Source organism: Oryx dammah, unplaced genomic scaffold (assembly GCF_014754425.2).
Source record: "Oryx dammah isolate SB20612 unplaced genomic scaffold, SCBI_Odam_1.1 HiC_scaffold_28, whole genome shotgun sequence".
NCBI classification, from domain to species: Eukaryota; Metazoa; Chordata; class Mammalia; order Artiodactyla; family Bovidae; genus Oryx; species Oryx dammah.
In genome coordinates, this window is record NW_024070212.1 from 7994692 (window position 1) to 8014856 (window position 20165).

The 20165-nt window shown below is 51.0% G+C and overlaps 4 protein-coding genes across 6 annotated transcripts; 2 read left to right on the forward strand and 2 right to left on the reverse strand.

The window, feature by feature from the left end:
- Positions 1-1399: 1399 nt before the first annotated feature.
- Positions 1400-6397, forward strand: NR1I3 (nuclear receptor subfamily 1 group I member 3). Of its 2 annotated transcripts, XM_040230034.1 has the most exons (9): positions 1400-1468; positions 1764-1903; positions 2475-2605; positions 3763-3932; positions 4361-4500; positions 4724-4869; positions 4965-5081; positions 5264-5369; positions 6135-6397. In XM_040230034.1, the coding sequence occupies exons 2-9, from the start codon at positions 1797-1799 to the stop codon at positions 6262-6264; spliced, it is 1047 nt and encodes a 348-aa protein (XP_040085968.1). In that variant the 5' UTR covers positions 1400-1468; positions 1764-1796; the 3' UTR covers positions 6265-6397. The 2 variants fall into 2 exon arrangements, with proteins under 2 accessions (XP_040085968.1, XP_040085969.1); XM_040230035.1 differs by lacking the exon at positions 6135-6397 and having other exon boundaries at positions 5011-5081; positions 5264-5363.
- Positions 5540-10032, reverse strand: TOMM40L (translocase of outer mitochondrial membrane 40 like). Its single transcript, XM_040230036.1, has 10 exons — positions 9883-10032; positions 9422-9671; positions 9063-9130; positions 8673-8765; positions 8291-8392; positions 8039-8144; positions 7747-7869; positions 7556-7632; positions 7260-7362; positions 5540-7122 (listed from the first exon to the last, which is right to left on the reverse strand). The coding sequence occupies exons 2-10, from the start codon at positions 9534-9536 to the stop codon at positions 6983-6985; spliced, it is 927 nt and encodes a 308-aa protein (XP_040085970.1). The 5' UTR covers positions 9537-9671; positions 9883-10032; the 3' UTR covers positions 5540-6982.
- Positions 10033-11953: 1921 nt separating this feature from the next.
- On the forward strand, positions 11954-13266 carry APOA2 (apolipoprotein A2). Its single transcript, XM_040230037.1, has 4 exons — positions 11954-12036; positions 12193-12268; positions 12530-12662; positions 13032-13266. The coding sequence occupies exons 2-4, from the start codon at positions 12217-12219 to the stop codon at positions 13147-13149; spliced, it is 303 nt and encodes a 100-aa protein (XP_040085971.1). The 5' UTR covers positions 11954-12036; positions 12193-12216; the 3' UTR covers positions 13150-13266.
- Positions 13267-16056: 2790 nt separating this feature from the next.
- Positions 16057-20079, reverse strand: FCER1G (Fc fragment of IgE receptor Ig). Of its 2 annotated transcripts, XR_005719269.1 has the most exons (6): positions 19497-20079; positions 17579-17670; positions 17382-17414; positions 16946-16966; positions 16585-16779; positions 16057-16068 (listed from the first exon to the last, which is right to left on the reverse strand). XR_005719269.1 is itself a non-coding variant. In XM_040230040.1 (5 exons), the coding sequence occupies exons 1-5, from the start codon at positions 19543-19545 to the stop codon at positions 16717-16719; spliced, it is 258 nt and encodes an 85-aa protein (XP_040085974.1). In that variant the 5' UTR covers positions 19546-20079; the 3' UTR covers positions 16430-16716. The 2 variants fall into 2 exon arrangements, 1 of the variants encoding a protein (XP_040085974.1); XM_040230040.1 differs by lacking the exon at positions 16057-16068 and having other exon boundaries at positions 16430-16779.
- Between the last annotated feature and the right edge of the window lie 86 nt (positions 20080-20165).

Here is a 20165-nt window from a genome sequence, read left to right on the forward strand (position 1 = left end):
CTCCCCATTTATATTTCCCACCCACCTTTCCCCTTTGGTAACCATAAATTCATTTTCTATGTCTGTGAGTCTGTTTCTGTTTTGTAAATAAGTTCAGTTGTATCATTTTTTAGGTTCTGCATATAGGCAATATCCTATGAATTTGTCTTTGTCTGACTTACTTTACTCAGTATGATAATCTTCAGGTCCATCCATGTCGCTGCAAATGACATTATTTCATTCTTTTTAATGGCTGCGTAATATCCCATTGTATATATGTACCACATCTGTATCCATTCATTTGTCAGTGGACATTTAAATTGCTTCCATGCCTTGGCTATTGTAAATAGCATTACAATGAACACTGGGATACATGTGTCCTTTCAAACCACAGTTTTCTCTGGACATATGCCCAGGAGTGGGATTGCAGGGTCAATCCTTTAGTTTTTTAAGGAATCTTCTTACTGTTCTCCACAGTCACTGCACCAATTTGCATTCCCACCCACAGTGTAGGAGTGTTTCCTTTTCTCCACGCGCTCTCCATTACTTATTGCTTGTAAACTTTTTGATGATGGCCATACTGACTGGTATGAGGTGATCTCTCACTGTAGTTTTGATTTGCATTTTTCTAATAATTAATGATGTTGAGCATCTGAACACATGCACACTTTTTATCATTGCAAAAATATTCTTCAGTATTTCCGGAGCACTAGATAAGCACAGTGAAGGTTCCTACTTCTGATTCTTAAACTTATTACTTAGAAGTCCTCCATCTTGGCTCCATACAGGACCAGGTACATAATTTGCAGGGCCCACTGAAAAATGAAAATGCAGAGCCCCTTTTTCAAACATCATTAAGAATTTCAAGCCAGTAGAAGTAGAAGAGCATTAAAACAAGCCCAAGATCCCTCTGAGCACACAGCCTGTGTGACTTCATGGGCACACTCTCATGAAGCCATCTCTGGTGCACGAGTCCCCAGATCAATCCCAAATACCTCTTACGAACGTTCTAGAGGCCACTCTGATTTAATTCTCAGCCCTCCCTGCTTCGGAAGTGGTGCCTCTTCTAGCTCTTTATACATCAGCTCTTAATTAGGCCCCAGTCTCTTTTGAAGAACTCACCTTAGAGGGGCAGTGTACAATTGTTCTGCCTATTCTTTTACTGTGGACACACTGCATGTGAAAAAGCGTGTTGTCTCCCACTCTCCCTCCATCCTCTCAGCTTGTCCAGAATCCATATACAGAGGAGGCTGCAGATCTAACTCGGCAGTCGGGAAAGTCCCTAGGGATCTGATAAGGAGCAGTTTCTAACAAGTCACGAGGTCCCCTCCTGCCAGGGTCCCTCCCCATGTGCCAGCAGCCAGCACCATGGGCATGCTGGGAAAACCTCCCACCCAAGTCTTTGCCCTGGGTCCAGAGTCTGTGCCCCATCCAGGTAATCGCTGAGAACCACGGAGGCTACACACAACAGGAGTTCTTTGTTTTCCAGGTACTGAGGGCCATAATCCTAACTCTAAACACTGGCAGCTCCTGAAATCAAGCGGAAAGCAGGTCAGAGGGGGAGTCTGGGGAGAAGAATCCAACACCAGATTCTGTGGCCTGCAGGTTACATGCTGTGTAAGAGGAGCAGGGAGGAGATCTACCGGTGGGCAGAGATTAAAAGCAATGAAGTGCAGATAGCGCAGGGGGTCAGGCCCAGGGTAAGTTTGGGGAGAGGCTCTGCAGAAGGGGGGTCGAATGTCAAGGGGGGTCCAGAGCTGACTGCTAACCCCTCCCAAATTCAGGGGCCTGCGACAGCCACCCCAATACCTGAAGCTATGGCCAGTGGGGAAGACGAGCCGAGGAACTGCGCAGTGTGTGGGGACCAGGCTACAGGCTACCACTTCCATGCCCTGACTTGTGAGGGCTGCAAGGGTTTCTTCAGGTGAGAACCTCCTCCTCAACACAAACAACCTCCCAAACTGCCTGCCAGGCAGCCTTTAAGCCTTGGCACACGCCAGAGCTTGCCCGGCTACAGCACTCTTGCATCTTGGAACCTAACCACCCTGTAGCTAGCATGTGACATGCTGGCAACCTCAACACTGTATCAACATGTGGCAAAAGAACAGAGGGAGGCAGATTGTGTGTCCTGCGGACACAGCCCTTTAGTCAGGTGTACTCACTATCTGCAAAGCACCAAACTAGTCCAGTCTATAGAAAGTATAGACTCCTGACTGATTCTGTGCCCCATGGAAATGCTTGAGCTGTACTGTGTCCTCCCTACCCTTAGGGACTTCTGGACACAGCTCAGATTAGCCCATGTCACCGTAGATTCAGGATTTTAGTTCCCCAACCAGGGAATGAACCCGGGCCCTTGGCAGTGAAAGCACTGAGCGCTAACCACTGGACCACCAGGGAATCCCCTCCATAGGTTCTCTGGGACCATATCACTGTAGCCCCTCACATACCCACCAGCTTGCTGCCATCCCTGACCCTCACAACGTCTGTCTCCACAGGCGAACAGTCAACAAAAGCATCAGTCTCACGTGCCCCTTCGCTGGAAGCTGTGAGGTCAACAAGGCCCAGAGGCGCCACTGCCCCGCCTGCAGGTTGCAGAAGTGTTTGGATGCTGGCATGAAGAAGGACAGTGAGTTGGCCCCACTACCATCCCAAGAATCCACTGTGTCCTCCCCTGACTATGCTTTGCCCTTGTTCCCACAGCATTATTCTCCACATGGAAGACAGAGTAAGCTTTTTGAAACGAGTCAGACAATGTCACTATCCTGCTCAAGATCTCCAAGGGCTCATCTCTCTTATGGTCCATGGCCTCACAGTCCCATGTCTGCCATACCACCTCTCAGATTTTACTTCCTACTCTTCCCCTTGCTCAATCCATCCCAGCCACACTGATGGCAATGCCATTCTCAAACACACCAAAGTATGCTCTCCTGGGGACTTATGTAACTTATACTTGCACTTGCCATTCCCTCTACCAGAATGCTCTTTTCCTAGGTATTCTTATGGCTTGCTTTTTCTCCTCTGTCTCTCAGTGTAGTACCTGTTACTTAGTAACTACTCAATAATTGATTTAATTTTTTTCTCAGTGCCAAGTAATTAGGTTCAGCCCCCAAAAGACAATGTAACTTGTAATAAACTTAAACTAACAGAAATCAGCTTGCCTAAGTACACTCAGCTGAAAACTGGAGAGTCAGTATTCACCAGACCCTTATTTTCTTTGTGACATCACATTACTTTTCATCATGGGGCAGTAGAAAAGAAACCACAGAAGTCGAAAAAATCTTGAATGCAGTCTACATCACAGAAGTATTTTGTGACCTTGGACCTGGAACTAGAATGTCAGCCTGTTTATGTTTCTGGAAAAACATGGAAATCACACCTGCCCTCTCTACCCATAGGATTGTTTCATTCACTGAGACCTAACCTCAGAAGCTTTGAAATTATACCAACATAAGGTGATGTTTTTGGTATCACGAGCCCTTCCTCTTCAATATCCCCCAGAAGCCAAACATCTCCTAATACTTTCCCCACTTTATCGTCCATCCTTCCTTCCCCTCCCACAGTGCAGTTTTCTGCCACAGTGTCCCATGGGTCGGAGAAAATGCTCAGGAATCCCCTACCACCTGGCGCCTCTGGGACTCCAATTGAGCCCAAGAAAATGTCAGGGACTCCTCCCTCCTTGTGTCCATTGTGCAGAGTGTCCAAGGGTCCCAAGCCAGGGGCCGGCAGAGAGATGTGCTCTCTGCTGGTCTCAATAGCTTTGTCACATCCCTTCCCCGGGCACAGTGATCCTATCGGCAGAGGCCCTGGCATTGCGGCGAGCAAGACAGGCCCAGCGACGGGCACAGCAAGCATCGATGCAGCTGAGTAAGGAGCAGAAAGAGCTAGTCCGGACACTCCTGGGGGCCCACGCTCGCCATGTAGGCACCATGTTTGACCAGTTTGTGCAGTTCAGGGTGAGCATTTATAGGATTCAAGATGAAATAAGACAAAAAGGGTGCCCAAGGAGGCTGGCCTGAGGGAGGGGACTGTGTGCCATGCCCTGATAGAGGATAGGACTTCTCCAGAACCCCAGCTGAGGCAGACTTCTCATCCTGGAATCCTTCCAAGATAAAACTGTTGGGTTAGTCGCTTAGTTGTGTCCAATTCTTTGTGACCCTATGGACTGTAGCCCACCAGGCTTCTCTGTCCATGGGATTTCCCAGGCAAGAATATTGGAGTCGGTTGCCATTTCCTCCACAGAATCTTCCTGACACAGGGATCAAACCTGGGTCTCCCGTATTGCAGGCAGATTCTTTACCGTTTGAGCCATCAGATAAAACTAGAGAAACCTAAAAGAGACCCCTAGGACTGGGGTCTCTCATTCAGGCTCTGATCTCTGCAGCCACCAGCTCATCTGTTCATCCATCACCAGCGCTTGTCCACCCTGGTCCCTGTACTGCCCCTGCTCATGCATTTTGCAGATGTCAACACTTACATGGTACAGCAAATCATCAAGTTCACAAAGGATCTGCCCCTCTTTCGGTATGTGACCCCTCCCCATGCCTTTCAGGAAGAAATTGCTCCAGTAAATTATAATCCCATTCCATAAAAAAAAAAGTCACTAACCAAACTAACCCATCCCTCAGCCCTTTGAAGTAGCAGATCTTGAATTCTCAGCTTGTCTTTTAAGCATCTCAGTAAGAACTGGGGGTCCCTCTCCCTCTCTGAAGTTCAGTCTAAAGCCCAGGTCTCCTGCCCCTCACAGGTCCCTGCCCATGGAGGACCAGATCTCCCTTCTCAAGGGAGCAGCTATAGAGATCTGTCATATTGCACTCAATACCACTTTCTGTCTCCAAACACAAAACTTCCTCTGTGGGCCTCTTCGCTACACCATAGAAGATGCAGCCCAAGGTGAGACGGTGCTCGGGCAGCGGAAGGCATGCATCCCTTTGGCAGGGTATGTGGCAAGGTGACCCGCAGGCTCCTAAGCCTAGTATCTCCAACAGTGGGGTTCCAGGAAGAGTTTTTGGAGTTCCTCTTTGGCTTCCATAGGACACTGCGCCGACTACAGCTCCAGGAGCCTGAGTATGTGCTCATGGCTGCGATGGCCCTCTTCTCTCCTGGTGAGCACCCCCCAAAGCCCAGCAACGTTTATTCTAGCACCTCTGCCCAAACTCCCAGCTCCCTCAATCCATCCATCCAGGCCTTGTAGTCTTCAAACCTGTGGAGTGGGTCTATCCCAGTCTTGGCTCTCCGGGCCACCCACAACCTCCCATCTTATCCTTCCTCACTCCCTATCTTATAGACCGGCCTGGAATAACCTGCAGGGAGGAGATTGATCAGTTGCAAGAGGAGATGGCGCTGACTCTGCAGAACTACATCCAAGGCCAGCAGCCACGACCCCGGGACCGGTATGGTGGGACTGGGCACGTGGAGGCTGTACCAAAGGGGTTAGGGTGAACTGAACTCAGGATGAATACTTTTACTGTCCTTTTCTTTGGAAAACTGGCCCCTGGGGATCTAGTCCTTCCCTCCCATTTCACAGAGTTTCAGCATTCAAATTGCTCCTACTGCTGTTTCATCTCACTTTTTCCAGATCTTTTTATTCAGCAGAGATGCAAAGTGGTAGCTCACAGGCTCTGTGTAATAGCATTCCTGAGACTGATGACATCCATCACCTCACCAAGCCAACTTCTCCAGACTAAAGCAACCTCAAGAGTCTTGTTCACTCTCTTGGCCCTTCCCCTCCTCTCCATTGGTCCAGTTCCTTTTTCATTCCCCTTGAAGTTATGCTCATTCAGTTTCATGGCCAAAGCCAGTCCCTGGTTCCACAGTCCATGAGCTAACCAGGCTCTGGGGCACACTCCACTTCTATTTTGCTTATTCCTCAATGTGCCAGTTAGATCAGAAGAGGGTTATAATACCACAGAACACACCCACCTTCTAGAACCTGCTCTACAAGGCCAGATCCACACAATTGAAGATCTGTCACTTGGCCCTCTGGACTCTGGGTTCCAGAAAAACAGCATGGTGAGAGAAGTCAGTGTCACACAGAGGCCCCTTTGGAACTTGGTATTCAGACCTAGCTTCACTGAGAGGCAATTCAGGGGGTCAGGGCCTCAGGACAAGACTCTTAGCTGCCTTATTTCTCTCCTCTTTCCCTGGTGACCACAAAGGTTTCTATATGCGAAGCTGCTGGGCCTGTTGGCTGATCTCCGAAGCATTCACGATGCATTTTGGTACCAAATCCAGAACATCCAGGGACTGTCCACCATGATGCCACTGCTCCAGGAGATCTGCAGCTGAGGCCCAATCTACCTCCTTCCCCAGCCCCACCTGGACACGCTGGACTGGAGAGGGGAGAATCCTGGGGCCAGAGGTTGGAGACAGTAAACAGGGAGCCCATTGGTTGCAAAGAAAGATTAAAGCAGTAACTGCCTCTTCATGCAGTAATAGGGAGAGTGAGGGGTGGCTGTGGGGACAAAGTTGTTCTCTGGAAGCACAGAAGATGGGGAAGGAGGAAGCCTCAGGGCTAAGAGGTAAAGAAGCTCCTTCCGGGAACAGGTGGGCCCCACTTTCTGAGGTCAAAGATTGAGCCCTTCAGCCCTTCTTTTCCCAGTTTGGGAAACTCTGGGATGGAACACAGGATGGGGAGTGAATCCCATGCAGATTTTTCTGCTCTGAAGAGAAAGAGGCTAGGAGCTTTAATCCACAGAGAAATAAAGGAGGTGGGAGTGAGGAGAGAAAATTCAGCCAGACATACTCCTTAATCCTTCTCCCTAGTCCAGAGCCGTAAGAGCGTGGGAAGATGATACTGGACTGACGGCAGAGGTGGGAGACTCAAACCACTGCCTCAGCAGCTGCGCCTGTGGCAGCACCAGTTCTGAGGAGGTTGTGGTCCTGTCCCCACTCTGCTCTTGGGACCCAGAGGTCACCCAGCAAGGTGGGCTCTGGAGAGGGCTCTGGCCCCAGGACACCTGACTCAGAGGCTCCAGCTGTTGTATGGGTTGCCTCTGAGATGACCTCAGCCCACAGTGATGCTAAAGCCACAGTGGAATCTGTTGCGCCAGTGATTAAGGAAGGCTCCGAGGGCGAGGGTGACAGGCAGGGGGGGCATCTTCTTCTCCAGCACAGCACCCACACACCAGTTACTATCCACCAAGCCTGTTGGGGAAGAGAATACACACTATGCTATTTAACAGGGCTTGGAGAAAGGGGTCAGCGGATTTAAGGCAGCACTTCCCTCCCACTGCCCGCCCCAATCCCTCAGCACCTCAGAATATCATCTGAACAGTTCTCACCTCTAAATACCATGTTGGCCTGGGGCAGAGTCAGGTGGTAACCAAAGGAGAAGGTTGTGTCTTGTAGCCTTGTGTTTGCTTCAAACTCCACTCCAACCTGAACCTGAGAACGGTGGGCAAGGATGGGAGACGGATCTGTCTCGGTGAAGACAAGAGGAGTCCTGACAGGGGACTGGCAGAATGAAGGCATGCATGAAATGTATACGTGGTGTGGGCAGGAAGAACAGCAGGTCAGCAGGGCCTGTGGGGGTCCGCAGGGGCCTGCTGCGGGAAGGGCACGGGGTCAGTAGACTCACCTGTTCATTTGCCCTGTGGTAATAACTTGCATGGGCCCCACCTGATCCCACATTCAACGTAGCTACCCAGTGTACAGCTGTGAAAACCAAAGTGCAAGAGAAAAAGAGCGTTACCGCAGTGGGACACAGGCTGCCATCTCCAGCCAAGTGCAGAGCTGCCCTCCCCCTCACTATGCTTCCTCACCCCGTACCCGAGTACTTCCCAGCCAGTGTCAGGATGGCCCCCTCTTCGCCTGGCCGCCGGTGATAAACTAGCTCTCCTCCCAGCACCAGTCGATGAGTGAGGCTCTGCAGGAAGTGAGCGACCACGATCACTGCAGGGGAGTGGGGAGACCCGGAGTCAGTCACAGAGACAGGCCTGCTCTCATTCCCAACGGCCCCCACCCCAGCCCACCCCCAGACTTTCTTCTCTAATCCCTGAGGCACAGTCAACATGAGCAGGTGGGTGGCCAAGAGCAAAAGAACCCTGTGCCCATTCCTCACCTGATTCCCCAATGAGGTCCGGATTTCCTAGGGTCAGAGTGGCTGTGTAGTCATCTCCCCGATACTCGCCATCGAACTGCCAGGTCAGGAACTTGGCCTGCTGCGTCTAGATAGGGAGGGCAAGAAGTGAAAGCTCCCTCTCTCTTTACAATCACTGTCGTCTCTACACCTGTCCCTCAGCCACCAAGGCAGAACTCTTGAGGAGGAGAAAGAGGAAATGCCTCAGTGCATGAAGGCAGGAACCCCGGTCACCTGAAAGACAGCCTTGGCTCGGAGCCGCTCTGCCAAGAGGAGCAGGACCTGGGCGTTGAGGCTGCCACTGCTGTCCATATCTCCCACCACAGTGGGGAACACCTGTTGAAGAGTGTCCACAGTTAGTAACACCAAGCAGAAGGGCACCCCTCGGCCTCAATCCAAACGTAGGATTTCTTTAACAGTACGCAGCACCCCCTAGTGGAATCACAAAGACAAACTCTCAACTCATCACACATAGGTTTCCCCACCTCCCATTCAGAAGAAACACAGAGGACATACCCTGCCCATTCTTCCCCATAACAAACACATTTCCTCCTCCTCTACACCTGAGTCCCAACTGGGCTTTGGGGGAGATAACCCAGGTGAGTAGAGCCCTCACCTCAGTGGGACTAAGCTGCCAGTCCCCTGCATAGGCCGCATGAAGATGATAGCCTGGCAAACCCAGAGCACTTATGTGCACAGTGTGAGCCACCTGAGGAAAGAGAAACCCATGGAGGAGGCCGCATTCCTGCTCCATTTCAAGCCCCCATCCTACCCTTCATCTATTCCCCATCCGGCAGGTCTTTTAAGAAACCCAAACATTCCAGCTTATACAGAGGGTCGCCAGATTAAAAGCAACAAGTCCCACAGGCAAAGGAAGTCGAAAGGGCCCCATATCCCTCCTCTTTTGTCCCATATAGCCTGGCTAAGGGGGCGCACGAAAGGAAAGGATAAGATCCAGCGACAGGCAGGGAGGAACAGTAAGGAAGGGAGAGAGAAGTGGGAGCACCTGGAAATGGCTGCTCAGAACCTTGTTGACAACGAGCTTCACTCCCTCCATCTGTGCTGGGAATACATCTGAAGGGAGGGGAGGCGGAAGGGAAGGAATAAGCAGACAAGGAACCCCTACCCCACGAAGTCGTCTCCCCTTTCAATCCCACAGAAGTGCTTTGGAGGAACTGACCTCCTCTCAAGTCCTGCAACAGGAAATGCTCCACTCCATGGGGGCGCCTGATCCTCCCTGAGGCTGCATGCCCCAGCTGTGATCTCCCCTTTTCTGCTCCCATCGCCGGACACCCAGCACTCAAGACCCCGCCCTTCTCTGCCCCTTCAACTTGAGACACCCAAATGCCTTGAGTGTCTTCTCACCTTTGCATAGCCGGTGCAGCTCATCAAAGCTCCCAGGGTTGGGGAGAGGTTCCTCTCGACGGGGGCTCCGGCGGGGCAAAGCCCCCATGGGTGCCAGGCCCAGTGTGTTCCCCATTTCAGTAGAGAGGTCAGGGAGGGGCCGGGGTTCGCCTGGGAAAGGACGCTGTTGCTCCCTCTACCCTCCACGGGCCCCACCCCCCATTATCCGGCTCCCCAGTCCCAGAAACTTCCACATAGTCCGACGCTAGACCTGGAACAGGAAAAGTAGGGGGAGAGGGCACCGGTGGGGAGCCTGAACCCCAGGCACACTCCCATTGCATCTTTAATCCCGCTGTCACCCTTGTACCCTCCCCCACTGTCTAATCCTAGTCTCCACCACAGACTTTACCCAGCTTCCTAGTCTTTCTGCTCTTCATTCCTAGGCCACATGGCGAGGCTTGCAATGAGGCAATAACCCTTACCTTCTCATACCATCATGCTGCCCCTTTCCCCCAGGCACACCCCGGTCATCTTGATGGGGGCAGCCATCTTGACTGATGGCAGAACTGCGGCTTCACGCTGCACCCTCAGCGTGGTCATGGACGCCATCTTGGAACCGGGCGAAAAAAAAGATTTCAGAGACCCAACCCTCCTTGATTGGGCTCCGCCCAATGGATTTAAAAAAAAAAAGAAAAGAAAAGGCAGCTTGGCTGCCGAGCATTGGCCAATAGGAGAGGAGAACGCAAAGGAGTGGCCGACCTTGCGTCCGGAGAGCTCCAACTCTAGCACTGCGGGGACAGGCGGTTTCCTGATTGGTTGGGTCCTTGCTGCTGCTGCTAAGTTGCTTCAGTCGTGTCCGACTCTGTGCGACCCCATAGACTGCAGCCCACCAGGCTGCCCCGTCCCTGGGATTCTCCAGGGAATCCACTCAAATAGATGGCGTTAGAGTGCCCTGCCTCTCCAAGGTCGGGAAAAACCTTTTAGCTAACAAGACACTAGAGGGAGCATCTTAGGGCCTGAGTCACTGAAGTTCCCTCCACTGTGTAGCCTGGAGACATATAGCCTGTGAAAGTTGGCCCAGGGAAGACTGAATACTTCTTTCGAACACTGATTCATATCTTTCCTAGGGGCCCCGCCCCCACCCAGACCCATACGAACCCCTGGGGACTCCTCTTCGCAGTCCTTCACAGTACACAGTACACCCTCAAATGAATTCCACTCATAGGTACAGCTCTTCGTAGGAAAAGGGACCCACCCTCCCTCCTGGAGGTCCAAACCTTTTAAAGTTTACCCTCTTGTCCTCTCTGTAGAAAGGGAATGGGTGTGAGAGTTTGGGGTAGAGGAGCAGGGGCTGCAACCTGAGTTCCAGCAGACGTAGTCCCTGAAACACTGACCTCTGCAGTTGATCCTTCCCTCCCTGGTTCCCTCGGAAAAAAAGAAAGTGAAAAGTTTCCCTAGGCAGAGTTGGCAAATAAAATCATCGAGAAATACAGGCTCCTGCCCTCAAATGCGCTCCACTCCAAAGCCAGGGACAAATCAGTGGAGCTCCCCTTCAAGCACCAAGTGCTCCACAGGTGAATAGTAGAAAATAGAATAAAATTTCTTAGGCTCTGGTCACCTCCCCTACTAGCCCTCACATCACCACTCCCATCTCTCAGGAAGAGGTCAAGGGATGAAAGATACAAATACTTGTGACCTCTATTTAGCTGATTTCACCCAAAGGCCTTGGGCCTGGGGAATGCTTCTCTGTCCTCCCTCACAATCAGGACAGGGACAAGGGCCAGGACCTTGGTCGGAGGGATGTTATGGCCCCTGCTGACTTGTATTGGCTGACCACTGCCTGGAACTGATAAGGGGATCGAATGCCCAGAGACCTTCAACCTTTATCCTGCCAGAGCACGCCAATGATGGGGGGGTTGGGGTGGGGGGAGGTGGGGTTGGGTGGGCAGCAGCTGCTTTCTGAATTTGTTTTATTGGGGGTGGGCTGTGCTTGCTGATCTGCACTCAGGAAGGTCATTCTGGTTCTAGTGTTTTCTCCCCCATCTCATTCATTACACATTAACTCAAAAAAGTACAGAGTCGATCACATCTGGCCTCTGGCCCTAATCCTCATTCTCCTAACCTGCTTTCCCCTCACCCCTGTCCCTAATTTTATTGCCTTTTTTCTGTCCCCCAATACCTCTCTGCCAAGTTTCAGTGAATGGGGGTAGAGTTGGGAGATGAAATTTACCCATAATGGTACAAAGATACCAAAGGCTGAGGTCGTTAGATCTGATACATCAAAGTTTTCCAGGAAAAAAGAGAAGAAAACCCTAGAAGTCCTGCTTACTGAAGGATTCAGATCTGAGGACTACTGGTCCCAGGCCCCAAAGGAATGAGTCTTGAATAGGACTAAAATGTATCCCCTTGGCATCCATTAAGGCCCTCCCTCCGACCCCATCACCAGGCTCTCCTATATGCTGGCCTTTCCTCCCCTAACTTCTCTAACTTGTTTACTCCAGCATAGTCCCTGCCCCACTGGACTCCTCCAAAGTCCTTATCACCTGACGGGGTGGAGTGGGGAAGCACAGAGATATATAGCCCCTGCCTCCTCGGCCAGGCCAGACACAGACGGCGAGGACAGCATCCCTGACCAGGTACAGTAAGGGAGTAAGAGGCGAGGGTGGTGTCCACAGACTTCAAGTAGAACAGGAGGGAGCCGGGTTGGAGTGGACATGTAGGGAGCAGGTCGCAGGGGAAGGGGGAAGCCCATGCAGCGTCAGTGACCCCCCCCTGCCCCCAACTGTTCGCAGGCCACTTTCCCTGCCGTTAACACCATGAAGCTGCTTGCATTGACTGTGCTGCTCCTGACCATCTGTGGCCTTGAAGGTGGGTGTGAGCTGAAGAGGGGTCCCAAGGAAGAGAAAGTGCCCCGCTATCTGTGCTCCTATGCCCAGGTCTGGCAACCAGAGAGCTTAAGAGGAAAATCATCCCCTCTCTAAAGCCCAGAAAACCCATCCAAAGACCTGGAGTTGGATACCTGTTTGGGGAGAGGGCTGAGAGCTGAGGCTGAATACTGGCAGAGATGTGGGACTCATTGTTGGGGACTCAACTGAGAGCGTGTGTGTGTGTGTTTCTGTGTATGTACAGGGGCTCTGGTTCGGAGACAGGCCGAGGAGCCGAATCTGCAGAGCCTGGTCTCTCAGTACTTCCAGACTGTGGCCGACTATGGCAAGGACCTTGTGGAGAAGGCCAAGGGCTCAGAGCTTCAAACCCAAGCCAAGTAAGTCTCAGCAAAGGGGTTCAGGGACCAGGGGGTTGTGGAGAGCAAGAGGCGAAGTTCAGAGATCCCACAGGGCACTGAGCTCAGGGGTGGGGGGCTAGGGAAGATGAGGTTTAATTGTAGAGGAAATGCGATCATCAGCCTACAGATCCCTCAGACCTCTTCAACAGGGAGGGGCAGCAGGAACTGGGCTTCGAATTTCTCTATGTTCTGTTCCTCTGCCCAGTTGAGAGCTCGCCTCCCCTCCTAGGAGCTTCACCGTGCCAGGACAGACCAGGCACTAGGGTTTGGGGCCTTGGGTCTCACCTCCCACCACAAGAAGGCCAGTACCCGTCCCTCACCCTCACTTCTAACCCCTCACGTTGCCAGGGCCTACTTTGAGAAGACGCAGGAGGAACTGACGCCCCTGTTCAAGAAGGCTGGGACTGACCTGCTTAACTTCTTGAGCAGTTTTATAGACCCCAAAAAGCAGCCTGCCGCCCACTGAGGTGTGCAGACCCGGGCCTCCCACCCCCCGTTCGTCCCTGGAACACCCACTGGCCAGGCCTGAGATTCCTCTCCCTACCCACTCCTTGTTTTCTACAATAAACTTTGCAGGAATTAAGTTGTGAGCCTGGTCTGTTTGGGGGGAACCAGGAGAAATAAGGGTTGTGGGGGAAGAGTAGGACGAAGAGCAAAGAGGAATCTGCTTCTAACAGGAAAGGGAATTTGGTGTGAAGGGTGGAGAAAGCGTTGACGAGACCAGTGATGGAAATGACAGAGTGGGAGGTGCTGGTGACTCTTGTCCAAACCCAAGGAATCTTTTTACAGGCCTGGGAACGCCCTAAAGAGACTTTGCCGTGGACATGGTACCTTGAAAGGCACGAAAGATTCATAATCTGAATCCCTAGACTCCTAGAGGTCATGAGAAATGAGAGCACCCCTCAGAATTTCCTCTACCACACTATGAAGAGGAGAAAGCTTCCCCAAATGAGCCCAGAGGTGTCACCCAAGGCCCCTCCCCTCCATTCTGAGCCAGGGGACACTGTGCTTCTCCCCTGAAAAGAAAGTGAAAGTCTCTCAGTCATGTGCAGCTCTTTAATTCTCCAGGCCAGAATACTGGAGTGGGTAGCCATTTTCTTCTCCAGGGGATCTTCTCTACCCACGGATTGAACCGAGGTCTTCTGCATTGCAGGCAGATTCTTTACCAGCTGAGCCACCAGAGAAGCTTTCCCTGGAGGTGCTCTAATCCTTCCATTTAAAACCTCTCACCTAGACCCCTGTCTGCAGAACACTCATTCCAAGTATCTCCCCCACTATTGAAAGTGTTAGTCACTCAGTCATGTTCAACTGTTTGTGACTCCATGGACTGTAGCCCACGAGGCTTCTCTGTTCATGGGGTTCTCCAGGCAAGAATACTGGAGTGGGTAGCCTTTCCCTTCTCCAGGGGATCTTCCTGACTTAGGGATCAAAGCCAGATCTCCTGCACTACAGACAGATTCTTTACTGTCTGAGCCACCAGGGAAGCCCCTCCCTTACCATTATCTGGGTGCGGTTCATAGAACTGGCCTAAATTCTGGTGGCTATCTTAGAGCCTAGAACTAGCAGACGTGATAGCCAGTTAAAGGCCCGATAGTTCTCCAACTTGGTGGACATGTAGGACTTGAGAAATTATGGTAGCTGTGATACCTGGCTTAAATCAAAATGGAATGTAAGTCAGGCTGGATTGATGCAGGAGATTCACAATCCCCAAATGGGATAAATGGGCATTTCCAATAAAAGTTTGTTTACACTTTATCTTTAAAATATTTACTTCCCTCAAAAAAAAAAAAAAAGAATGAATGAGTTCATAAATGAATAAGTAAATGAATAGAAATGGTCATTTTCCAAAGTAATGCTAAATACTTTCCTTTTTTTTTTTGCTAAATAATTTCCTTTGTTATTTTCCTTTGTTATTTTATGGTCACTTGCAAGTATTTAAGATAACTGTTTGTAAAAGAATAAATATATGTATTTATATAACTGAGTCACTTTGCTGTATACCTGAAACTATCACAACATTGTTAATCAACTATGATATAATATAAAATAAAAAGTTAAAAATAAATTAAAAAAAATAAAATATTTACTTCCCTACCCTAACTCATTCTTCATATCTCATCTGAAACCACCTTTTCCCAAGACATCAGATGGCTCCAATTTCTTCTGTATACTTTTTAAGACTTTTATTTTATATTGGAGTATAGTTGATCAACAATGTTGTGTTTCAAGCACATAGCAGGGTAATTCAGTTATACATATTCCATGTATCTGTTCTTTTCCAAATTCTTTTCCCACTTAGGTTTTTATAGAGTATTGAACAGAGTTCTCTGTACTGTACAGTAGGTCCTTGTTGGTTATCTATTTTAAATATAGCAGTGTGTATATCTCCATCCCAAACTCCCAATCTATCTCTGTCCCCCTCTTCTGTATATTAATCAACCTCTTCAGTCTGGCCTTCTAGCCCTTTACCACTCACAATTACTATTTCCCCTTTCTTTCTCAGTATCATTTTCTTTTTGCCCCCCGCGTGTGGCCAAACATGCAGGGACAGAGATCTGTCCCTCACTTGCAAGATGACCTTGGACAGGTTAATTAACTTCACAGAGCCTGAATTTCCTCACAGGGCTAATGAGTGGATCAAATGGTACAAGCTGGAAACACACTGAAAAGTGTCAGTCACCATGCAGTGCAAAGTACTGTCCGGCACGGGGTGGGGGTTGGGGGGAGATGGGGGTAAGCCTGGAGACCTGGACCCATTTGCACAGGCCTGCAGGATCAGAGGTAGGACTGACATCAGATGGGACTCAGATACTGCCACAGAGTCCTGCCTAGAAACAGGACCAGCGCTGACAAGGGGGCATCCCTTCACCACCCACCCACGCGCTCAGAGGAGCTGGCCTCCTACCTGGACCCGACTTGTTCCCCTTTGCCTTATTTGCTTGCATGCTCAGTTGTGTCCGACTCTGTGACCCCTTGAACTGTTGCCTTCCAGGCTCCTCTGTCCACGGGATTTTTCGGGCAAGAACACTTGAGTGCGTTGTCATCTCCTCCCCCACGGCATCTTCCTGGGCCAGAGATCAACTCCAGATCCCTGTGCCTCCTGCTTTAGCGGGTAGATTCTTTACCACTGTGCCACCTAGGATGCCCTCCCCTTTGCCTTACCCTCCTCCAACCCCAAGCTGGCCGCCTGAGGTCCATCTTACCCCAGAATCCACAGAAAACATCTTCCATTAAACCTTCCATGGGGAGTCCCACACAAGCGTTTGTCACACCATCCCTTCTGCACGTTTGGCTTTCCAGCTCTGCTAATGCCCATATGCATGTGTATTATGAGATGTGCTTACTCTCCTCCCTGTAGCCCACTCTGATTTGGACTGGTGACTATCTGGGGTTGGACAGCCAGGCTTGCCTGCAACTCAACCTTGTTCCCATTGTCAGGCATGGAGGGCCGTGCTGGGTGAGAAAGTCATTTCTTGGGTTTGACTGTTCTGAATGTGCCTAGACTGCCAACACATTACTCCTTGCTCCAGCTCCATGTTAGAGAACCTGGGGGTCAGGAGTTTCTTCCTTCCCCCAGTTACAGTCAGCATTCATCCCTCAATCAAGTAAAACAACCCTGATGTCTATTAGACTATGAGCTCTGGCAGGTCAGGAACCAAGTTTGCCTTACTCGAAATGGTATCTTCAGTATCCAGCCTACGCTAGTAGAGGCTGAATAAATACCTTAAGTGAATGAATGAATGGAGTCCAGTCTGTGGTGTCTTTATTGACGTTAGTCCCTTCCCACTGTTTAGTAGGACCTGGGGATGGGGAAGAGGGGAAGGGTGGCATAAAGGGGTGAGACTAGAATATAAACATCAGTGAAGAGCATCTGAGGTCTTTGACAAGGAGGAGGAATCACTGGTGGGGGGCAGAGGATCATTACAGGGGTAGGGTCAACTGGCATTAATGGTGGGGAGGCATATGTGATGCCAACCACAAGGGCTGGGAGGAGAGTGTTAGAAGGAAGTGACAAAGGGCGTCTGTTCTAAAGCTATTGTGGTGGTTTCTCATGCTTCAGGGTCTCATAAGTCTCCTGGGTCCGGGTGCTCAGGCCCTGGAGATAGAGGTCAAAGGACAGTCAGGAGCTTGAGCCCATCACTGGGCCTCCTAGCCACCCCCACAGGCTCCACCCCTTCCAAAGGTCACTCAAAAGCCCACCCTCTTCTGCTGACTTCCTGGACAGGGAGTCCAGGTGGGGGTGGGGAGGCAGGTTCACTTACCGTGTAAATGCCATCTGATTTCTGTGGAGGCAAAAGGGGCAAAGCATTAGAGACTGACGTGTCCCACAGGACCCCTCAACATCTTGCCCTCCCAGGGAGGTATTTGGCCAGGGGTGACTGGCTCCCTCAGGCCACTCGGGCATGAACGCACATGTGCCCGTAACCCTGCCAACACACATGTATACACAATTCAACTCTCTCCTGTACTCATCGTCACTCTGCACTGGACTCTTCCTCGTTGCCTGCTGAATATTTCACTTGTGACTTGGCTAGCTGGCAGGGTGGGTAGGATGAGGTGGGAGAGGGTCTCTGAAGCTAAAGAGATCAGCACCTGAGGCCCATGCCCCCCACAGAGACCATAGACCCCAAGGCTAAAACCCCAGAAGGGCTGAGAGTCCAAAAAATTGCTGACACCCCTTTGAGGGTGGGTCCATACCTCATTGGCGGTAGCTGCCTTTCGCACCTGCAACTGGGGTAGAGGAAAGTCATTAGCAAAGGTGAAGTTAATCGGCCCAGCTCCCCCTCCAGACTTCATGGGGGAACTTCAAACCCCCTTTTCCCCTTGCCTTGAAGCCATGCTGCCACCAACTTCCCACTTCTTCCAGCCCTCAGCCCACCCTGCCCCTGCCTTACCTTGAGTCGGCAGTAGAGCAGGGTGAGAACAATGCCGTATAGAAACAGGATGGCATCTAGGATATAGCAGAGCTGAGGCTCCGCCAGGGCCGCTGAAGGTAGAGAGCGCACGCATCAGGTCAGGGGCAGCGGGGGAGATCTCGTGCTCAGAGGAGAGAAGGGAAGGGCTCTGGGAGGTCGGACGGGGCCTGAAGGAGCACCCTCCAAGGGAAGCAACTTCATCTTCCTCTCTGGATTCCTGTCTCTCTTACCTCCGTTTTCTCCGTCACCACAGGGTAGGGGTAAGACAGGAGTGTGAAGGGGTCTGTTGTGATGCAACTTATAGTTTCTGAGAGTTGACAGCCTTCCCCTTTTAGCCCCCAACCAACTTTTTAGCACCGTGGGTTCCTCAGGCACCATTGAGCACTTCATTAGCCCTCAAGGGACACATTTGTGTTCACTGGGCTGAAAACCTCAGCCCAGAGGGGTAAAGCGAGGGGAGGTAGTGACAAATTTCAGCAAAGAAACCACAGGGGTGTCTTTGCTAAGTCCTGTGACCTGTGGCTGAGGGCTGGACAGGAAGGATGTGAGCTGAGGAAGGGAGGGAAGGCAATCACTCACTCTATTACTGGTCATCTAGCCTCAGCCACATTGCTTTCCCCCCTCGCCACCAAATCCTGAGACACTGAAATATGTAAAAAACAAGCTGCCTGCTTGCCTTGGCCTTATGGATACCGATGGCTCTACACACAAGGTTGAGTGAGTGTCTCAGCCCAGGCTCAAGGGGATGACTACAAGCTGTATGGATTCCGGCTCCGGGTACTCTGCCCTGTTACTCACTCTGGGCCACTGAGAGAGGAAGTTTTGTGCAATGAAAAAAATCAAATAAAGTCTGAGCTCCAGCCTCTATCAGCTCCGACCTCTATCAGAAGAGCTCGTGAGCATGTGATATATCAGTTAAGTGCATTTTATGCTGTGACGTTCTTTCACACACAGTATTGCATAAATCTCAAAACTACCCCTTGAGGGAAACATCATCGCCATTTTGTAGATGACGAAACCAAGGCCAAGAAAAGTAGTTCTTTAGGGCCACAGAGTTAAGTGACAGAACTTGAATTCAAGCCCAGGTTTTCCACTTTTAAAGCTTGCACCCTCTCTTTTATGCCTCAGTGGCCCTACTACCTCATCTTATGGCAGCAGACTGGCCCCTCACTTAGACCTCCCCTCCACCTTCACGGCTGGGCTGGTGGAAGTCCATCCCACTCCATCTTTTTTAATTTCCCCACTTCCCTTAAGTTTCACTAACCTCTTCCTCCCCGAACCCCAGCTGTGACTATCCCATCTCCAAAAAACAGACAACTCCAAGAGAGCAAGAAGTGAGAGATCAGACAATGATGGAGCCTCAGAACTACAGAGATCTTCCTTTTCTGCCTCAGTATTTCTCAGCTGATGCTCCCAGCTCTCCAGACCTGAGCATCATGTGCTGCCTGCCCTCCTTTTTGCTGTGCCTTAGTGCAAACCCCTTAGAGGCAGCAATTGTGTTTAACTATCCTTGCCTCACCCCTAAACACAAGGACAGGCCCCTGCCTTCCTAAAGGGGGCTTTATAATTGTTATTTCACCAGCTAGAGATCAGTTCCCAACGGACAAGACCAAATGCACCCCACAGAAAATGCTCATCATGGGAAATGGAAGCTTTCCCCCAGACCAGCTCTTCACGTCACAGAACCACTCCTCTGCCAAACTGAAGCCTTATGTGTGTATTAGCCCTGAAACAATAAGAAGGCGACAAGAGGGAACAATTCCTGTGCCCTGATGGGGGCGGGATGGGACCAGCCTCAGGGTCTGTGTCCACCGGCCCCATGCCGGCCTCCCTCCGTCTGTTCCCGCCTTGTCCCTCAGACACATGCCCTTGGCTCCCACCCTGGAGGCCCACTCACCTGCTTGTTCAACCAAAAGGAGTAAGAGCAGGAGCACTGCTGGGACCATCCTGGCAGGGGCCGAGGGACCGAGAGCTGGGGATCGGCCGCCCTGCCGGCGCTGCGCAGCTGTGCTGTGAGCAGCTCCCTGACCACAGAGTTCCCCCCTTCCTGCCACGCCTTCCTCCGAGCTCTGGCCCCTTCCCCTTCCTGCAAGAGAAAACGAGCAGCTCCCGGAAGGGCCATCTAAGGAAGGGAGCTAGGAGATCTGAACTCTCATGCCTCCGTCCTCCAGTGACCAAGCCCCTGTCACCCATGGAAAGAGGGGTCGCCGTGCTTGGGAAAGGCTATCTAAACCCACCGTCTCACTCCAGCCCTGTTCAGAGACAGAACAGTGACAAGATGCCCCTCAAGATTCTCTATGACCCCACGATAACCCTTCTCTCCCATCTGGAACTCTGTACCCAGGCTTGACTTGAGTTTATCAATTAGTGTGGGCAGCAAGGTTTGGGCACGGGGGAAGTGAGGGGAAAAAAGAGGAAATGGGGAATGGAGAAGTGGAACAAGAGTCAGAAACGGGGGTGGAGATGAACAGGAAAAACTGCCAAGGACTGAGTCTAACAGAGAAGTAGATGCTTAACAAACATCCTAAGTTTCTCTTTAAAGTGAAAGACGGTAAGACACTGGGAA

Bases quoted from the DNA above. Each gene is read 5' to 3' on its own strand.
- FCER1G (XM_040230040.1), bottom strand. From the start codon at position 19,545: ATGGTCCCAGCAGTGCTCCTGCTCTTACTCCTTTTGGTTGAACAAGCA. The intron at 17,415-17,578 runs GTAAGGCAGGGG...CCTCTACCCCAG, and splicing joins TGCTCTACTGCCGACTCAAG to TTGCAGGTGCGAAAGGCAGC. The intron at 16,780-16,945 runs GTAAGTGAACCT...CTCTATCTCCAG, and splicing joins AATCAGATGGCATTTACACG to GGCCTGAGCACCCGGACCCA.
- TOMM40L (XM_040230036.1), bottom strand. From the start codon at position 9,536: ATGGGGAACACACTGGGCCTGGCACCCATGGGGGCTTTGCCCCGCCGG. The intron at 8,393-8,672 runs GTGAGGGCTCTA...ACTCTTCAACAG, and splicing joins GGCAGCTTAGTCCCACTGAG to GTGTTCCCCACTGTGGTGGG. The intron at 7,633-7,746 runs GTACGGGGTGAG...TGGTTTTCACAG, and splicing joins ACTGGCTGGGAAGTACTCGG to CTGTACACTGGGTAGCTACG.
- NR1I3 (XM_040230034.1), top strand. From the start codon at position 1,797: ATGGCCAGTGGGGAAGACGAGCCGAGGAACTGCGCAGTGTGTGGGGAC. The intron at 3,933-4,360 runs GTGAGCATTTAT...TGATCTCTGCAG, and splicing joins ACCAGTTTGTGCAGTTCAGG to CCACCAGCTCATCTGTTCAT. The intron at 4,501-4,723 runs GTATGTGACCCC...TGCCCCTCACAG, and splicing joins AAGGATCTGCCCCTCTTTCG to GTCCCTGCCCATGGAGGACC.
- APOA2 (XM_040230037.1), top strand. From the start codon at position 12,217: ATGAAGCTGCTTGCATTGACTGTGCTGCTCCTGACCATCTGTGGCCTT. The intron at 12,269-12,529 runs GTGGGTGTGAGC...GTGTATGTACAG, and splicing joins GACCATCTGTGGCCTTGAAG to GGGCTCTGGTTCGGAGACAG. The intron at 12,663-13,031 runs GTAAGTCTCAGC...TCACGTTGCCAG, and splicing joins GAGCTTCAAACCCAAGCCAA to GGCCTACTTTGAGAAGACGC.